General features: G+C 38.5%; 1 protein-coding gene across 14 annotated transcripts in view; it reads left to right on the top strand.

Moving 5' to 3' along the window:
* The window catches only part of ITPR1 (inositol 1,4,5-trisphosphate receptor type 1), a 342,499-nt gene extending 338,211 nt beyond the window's left edge, over nt 1–4,288 (top strand). For all 14 annotated transcript variants that reach the window (XM_053598949.1, XM_053598947.1, XM_053598946.1 and 11 more), the window contains one exon: nt 2,958–4,288. In XM_053598949.1, the coding sequence (XP_053454924.1) occupies nt 2,958–3,044 (87 nt within the window). In that variant the 3' untranslated portion in view covers nt 3,045–4,288. The remainder of the gene's footprint in view (nt 1–2,957) is intronic.
* Nucleotides 4,289–6,668: the final 2,380 nt, after the last annotated feature.

Genomic DNA, 6,668 nt, shown 5'->3' with positions numbered 1-6,668 from the left:
AGATCATCAAGGCAAAGTGGAGTCCTAGACCAGCCCCTGGGAACTTATTAGTCCTTCAAATTCATGGTCCCTACCCCAGGCCTACTGAATCAGAAATTCTGTTTCTGGGCTTCTTCTGGGTGATTCTGGCGCACACTAAAGTTTGAGAACCATTCTTCTGGGGAAAAAGAAAATAAACGAGATAATTATGTAGTTGGTACTTGAACTTATTTAGGAATATGACCTCCTGAGCAAAGAACTGGCCACTGACTGGCATCAGCTTTATGAGGGGAAGAGGGTGATATGATCACTATCTTAAGACAAACCTACACGATTAGAATATGAGGTGATGGCTGTGGAAGCAAGAAGGAAGATGTGCCATCAGCTGAAGACTGCTTTGCTATAAAAGTTTGAAAGCAAGACTGACACATTGAAAAGTCAAGGGAAGCTGATTTACCAAACGGATATGAAAATAAGCATATGTAAAGGGTCATCTCAGACAAGGCAGTTATTTACAGCAAAATTGTAGACCAGGTGAGGCAGCTCACACCTATAATCACAGACTTGAAGAGACTGAGGCAGGACGATCACTTGAGGACAGGAGTTAGAGACCAACCTGGGTAATATACCAAGATACCTTCTCTACAAAAAAAGTTAAAAAAAATTATCAGGGGTATGTCTGTAGTCCCAGCTACTCAAGAGGCTGAGGCAGGAAGATCCCTTGAGTTTGAGGTTTCAGTAAGCTATGATCATGCCACGGCACTCCAGCCTGAGCAATAGAGCAAGTTCCTGTCTCTATTAAAAAAAAAAAAAAAAAAAATTTATGAAAAAGTGTCCCCTTTTTTTTTGGCTGTTTCTGGCCAGGGCTGGGCTTGAACCTGCTACCACTTTGAGCCACAGGCACTGTCCATGAAAAGGTGTCTTAATGGTCAGCTTTGAAATTCAACTTTGAGTTGAAAGATCTCAGCAGCTTTAAATGTAAGCTGTGAGTAAAGTATTTATCCTTCAATAGCCTTGAACATACCAAGATTTCTAAATTCATTTGAATTAGATTATCAAAACCTGCCAAGAGAAAATTTGTGGGGGGGCGGGGGGGGGTGGAAAATCTGCCCTAATATCTGACTATCAGGCAATAAGATGAATGAATTACTGGTATTTTAATCTAACTATGAATTTATTTCATGTGTCATATTAGGTTCTCCTTTTTCAGCTGAATCTGTGAATAGAGTATGTTAAATCTTCCTTTAAAGATCTGTCTCTCACCTAAGGAAACTTGAGAGGCTAATCTGGAATACCCTAATTCATTAAAATGCTTTATTAAAAGTTATCTTTTGGAAATATTCAATCCTTATAAATCTTCTCATCTAAATTATAAAAGAGAAAGCCAAAAGAGCCTAAAAATAGTACTTGGATTTGAAAGGACAACTGCTAGTTTTAAAAAAGAAAAGGTAGAAAAAAATGAACCTGGGTAAATGATTCTTATTTTATGTTCCCTCAAGATATTTTGTACCATAAATTAGTTCCAGTGAAAACTGAGATTTAAGCATCTGCTATGTGACAGATACTGTACTAGGAAAGTGACATACGTCCTCCAATTCTCCACCTATGAGAGAGGAATTATCATCTCTGATTGCATGGATGAAGAATCAGACTTTGAGAAATTAAATGACAAAACCATAAGGAAAAAAGTTGATTCTAAAGTCTACATGCTTTTTGCTACTCTATCCAAATTGTGCTCTAATTTTAGGAAACCAGAAATCAAGGAGTAGGCCCTTAAGCCACCTGTAGATAATTGTATCCAATATATATTTTATGTGACCTTTTTATCTCAATTAACTTAAATGCCCAGACTTAAATCCAACACTAGGACTCACTGGTTAAGTAAAAAGGAAAAAAAAAATTTTTTTTGACAGTGTCTCACTCTGCCGCCCTAGGTTAGAGTGCCGTGACTTCATCCTAGTTCACTGCAATCTCCAACTCCTGGGCCCAAGTGATCCTCCTGCCTCAGCTTCCTGAGTAGCTGGGACTACAAGTGCTCACCACTATGCCCAGCTAATTTTTTCTATTTTTGGTAGTGATGAGGCTCTTGCTTAGGCTGGTCTCAAACTCCTGACTTCAAGCAATCCTCCTGCCTCATCCTCTCAGAGTGTTAGAATTACAGGCATGAGCCTCCACACTCAGCCAGGAAAAACCTGAATGCAGAGAGAGATGAAGTCTGCTCTAAAATATCCAGAAGAGGTGTAGAAACCCATCGACATGAGAACGTATTTACTTGAGCCAAATAAATAGAACCAACCTTTTGTTTGGGGTTGAAAGCACTTGTTCGTTTGAACTGATCTTAGGAAATGGTTTCTCCTGGCTTGTAAGCAAGCGTCAGTGTCTGTTGGTGGCAAGGAGCAGACGCCACCAATAGCCAGGGCATTATTTATAGCAGTCAGTCATCCTGGCTCTCAGGGGTAATGTGAGAACATTTCTCATCTTCCTAGACGTGCTAGGTACTTTGTTTCCTCTCTCAACTACTATTCAGGAGTCATTAGAGACATGAGGACCTACTGAAGAACCTAAGCATAGTCCCTCTCAAACCTGGGATTCTAAATACATCACTTTCCTTGATAGTATGGCATGTTGTTACTGTCGCACAAAGCCACCATTTTCCAATGAGTCTTCAGATCATTTGGAAATGGATTTGGGAAACAACCAAGAATCCTGTGCCTTCACTGTTTTTTGTTTCCTTATGAAACAAGTCGCAAGCACCACTTCTGAATGTTCCACTGCATGGCGGTGTCACAGAATTCCCCATCCTGCCGAGGAAGATGCCCTTTTTGAAGTGCTGCGTGTTTGAGACAGTGACGGTACACTATTTGTAGAAAGTGGGTTTCAGTAAAAACCATAACCACAGAGGTAAATCTATGGTTCAGTATATGATTTGAAGTACAGGAAGTATCTGGGTCTAATGATGAAACTTTTTAACTTTCCAGATGACAGAACAAAGGAAGCAGAAACAAAGAATTGGCCTTCTAGGACATCCTCCTCACATGAACGTCAACCCGCAGCAGCCGGCCTAAGCAAATGAAAGGCAGGAATTGTATTTACCTTTTATAATTATTACTAGTGTGGGTCTGGCCGATGAGTTCTGATTCACCCACTAAGGTTACCTTTATGCTTAGTACATTTGTAAATACTCAGTTTTATACTGTTATGTATATGATTGCTACTCTAAAGGTTTGGATATATGTATTGTAATTAGAACCGTTGGCATGATGACATTTCATTTGTGCCAAAAATATTAAAAATGCCTTTTTTGGAAGGACTAAAGAAAGCACCTGATTTGCACTTGAACCAGATTATAGATTTAAAAGTATATGACATGTATTTTGTATTTAAAACTAGAATAGCCAGTATTTATGTTTTTTATAAAACTGTGCAATACAAATTATGCAATCACAATAAATTTGTAACTCCCGAGCGTCCTACAGGGAGTGCACATCTTTGAAGCTGGTGTGTTAATACTATGTAATAAATGGTTAAATATCAAACGATGCTGCTGCCAAAATTACATTAATAGTTTCAGGCCCCTGGGCGTTTTGTACCATGTAATTATCCTACGGTGATGCTGTTTCTTGTTGCTAGTGGCATTAGTGCCAACATCTCATAGTGGTAATGCTCCAAGTCTGCGAACTGTTAAATCAACACTCATTTTAAGAAAAGCAACTTCAGTTTCAAAGATACTTTTAAGCTTCTAAATTGATCATTTAAACTATCTATTTTCTTTAAATAAGAGAGCCAAATTAGAGGCTCATACTTTAGCTTGCGAAGAAGATAATGAATTTTTTAAAGGGATGTTTTTATGCAACGTTCCAGATAAATGCCGACCAGTGTCGTCTCCTGGGTGAATTTTGATGTCACATTATAAAGGAATAAATAATTGAAGGTTTCTAGATTATCTAGTCCAAACAATAGTATATTTCGTTCTTTATCTGAACCAACGTGCTACAGTAGCTAAGAAGTATTAAAACTATATACATCCATGTAAGGATTTCCCATTAGAGGTCCTAGTTGAACACTGACATGTTATTCTTCTGAGAGAGCCACATTTTGGTTTTATTTCTTTGTCACATGATTTCTTTTCTTGGTGGATGAAGAGTATGAAAGGAAAATTTTATATCTGTTGCCTAGTTTTGTACATGGATCTCATTTTACAAGAGAATCTTCTCTGCAGAGTTTTAAAATGTACTGAAAGCAGAATTCTGAAATGAGTAAAGTTTGTAAATGCATATATAAAAATATTTAATAAATGATGCAGATATATGCAGCGACTCGTGGTTTTCACTGAGCACGTGCGACTTAACAGCTAATCCAGGAACACACTTTCTTTAGGTCCAATTTAAAGTATAACTGGTTTGATTACCAGATTCGGAAAGTTTACCTAATTATTTAAAAAAAACACCGATTACGGTAAATCTGAGGAGAGCCACTAGAACAAATATTGGGGCGTCTTGAATACAGTGTTCATTCATTCTTTGGGACTCGCCAGCCAGGCTTCCAGGAGCACTCTGTAAGTCTCCTGTCTCCGCGGCTTTCCCTGGGGGATCTTTAACTTGCTGTCTGCAATGTGGAAGCGTCACTAACAGCTGAAGTTTCTTTCAGTTCATACCCAGTGGTCAGAGTCCTTCAACAGTCTAATAGAGTTTTTACAGAGCTCCTACCAGTTAAATTCCAGTTAAGTGACTAGTTGCATAGCCAATGCTTCTATTTTAGAAATCTGATCACTTGAAAAAAAAATCAAAATTTGCCCATCAGTATGGGGTTCACCACCAAATTTTTCCCAATAAGGAAAGCCCAAGTCAGATAAATGATACTTTAATCTATAACCAAATGGCAGTCCCTGCCAAACTCCCACAACAGGCACCTTAGCCAGCAAGGACTTGCTCGTGCCGTGGGGTTTCTCTTTGATCTCTCACGCTGCCCTGCACAACGTGGCCCTGTGTGTGGTTTGTCTCCCAGGTCCCAACCAGCTCACTGGAAAGTTCTACACTGACGTGCCAAGTTGCAGCTTTTACAGGTTTGTCATGTTTCATTTGCATCCTGTCACTTAAGATATAAATCTTTACTCAGTTTGCCAAGCTTCAGCAGAAAAGTGAAATGGGAATGGCACTCCGCCCTGCCTGCAGCGTGTCCCACCCTGGAGTTTGGGTGTGAACACTAAAGCTAGTACAATTGAAGTGCATAGTTTGAAGGTGAAAGTCCTATGGCCTTTGATGTGCCATTGTGATTGTGCCTACTTTCTTCAGATAGTGCTTTTTCAACACCTCTGTTTTAAGGATCATGGTCCAAGTCACCTTCAGAGTTACCCAGATGAAGAATTTGTGTTATCACGCTATCAAGTCCAATAGCACAGTGTTAACGTGCGAGCAAGCATTTTGGCTTTAAGTTCGCAGCAGCACCAATTCAAGTGTCAAGCTTTTTGCACATTTCCTTAACATAACCCTTTGTTGAAGAGTGTGGGAAATTCCATTCCACCTCTCTAACATTTATGGGATCTTCCCCTTTTCTATTTCTCTCCCTAAAATTGTGTAGTGATAAATCTTTGTTTCCCCTACAAATAATGCTTCCACTCTGCTGTGGTCCTGAAGCTCTAAGTAATATTCAGTCCTGTACTGAATTTTTTAGAACAAATATCTCTATTCCCCCCTCACACACAAATACAAAATACCACTTTTTATTTCATTCTTTAAACTTTTGATTTAATTTGCTTGGTTTGCTTCTAAGTTCATGTTCCTTATTTATTGTTCTTCGCTCAGCCAATGTTTTTATTTGGTGGTACTTGCTGAAAATGGATTGCTCAATTTTGCTCTTGTAAAACCTTTCCTTTCGCCCTGTTTAAATGTGTATTTCCTAACATAAATGATAAATAAGCATACTTTATTTGTGGAAGCTAATCAGCAACCTCAGTATTTACAGTAGCAGAGTAAACAAAGCTTTACTTACATGCTGGAGGAAATAGTCAACATCGATAGGGTAAACTAAGGAATTAAACGTGTGAAAAACTCAGTTGTAGATCTCTGTACCCTACTGTAGATGGTTTTGAGAAAACGATGAGAAAGAGCCTCAAAGTTTCTGATTTTAAGGGTAATCCTAAGACTGTTAGCCTGACTTCTGAGCAGCATAAAGAAAACGTTACTGCTTCCAAAGTGTGAGAAGCGTAACTACACTCTTACAGAATTAGTTGGGGTTTGGCCAAAATAATACCCATTACAAATTTTGAAAAGTAAATATGTGTTTGTTAGGAGGCAATTTACACAACAACAAAAGTCACCTTTATATTAGACGAAGGACTCCTATTGTGTACTTTTGTAGATATAGCATATGTGATTTTTAAAAGCCTTCAATAGGATTGAAACTTACTCTAAAGGTAAGAAATTGAGCCCTAAAGAAGTAAACTTGCCCAGGATTCAGCTCCAGAATCTGCTAATTCAGACTTAGCAAAATTAAGAGACCTCTTCCTGCTTGCTAGCTCCCTTCCAGAATAGGGATAGGTAGTATCTTATCAGTAATCAGTTCCCCGTAACAGTGTTCCCTTTACAGAAAGCTCGTGCACAATTTTATTTTCATGTTACATGTCAAACAATACAAATCAAAAAAAGCAATACAAACTGCTCTTCCTCTCAAATCTCTTTCATAAGAGAACT

This window comes from Nycticebus coucang, chromosome 8 (genome assembly GCF_027406575.1).
Source record: "Nycticebus coucang isolate mNycCou1 chromosome 8, mNycCou1.pri, whole genome shotgun sequence".
NCBI lineage: Eukaryota > Metazoa > Chordata > Mammalia > Primates > Lorisidae > Nycticebus > Nycticebus coucang.
The sequence above is the reverse complement of the archived record's forward strand: the minus strand, read 5'-3'. Positions and strand labels throughout refer to the sequence as shown.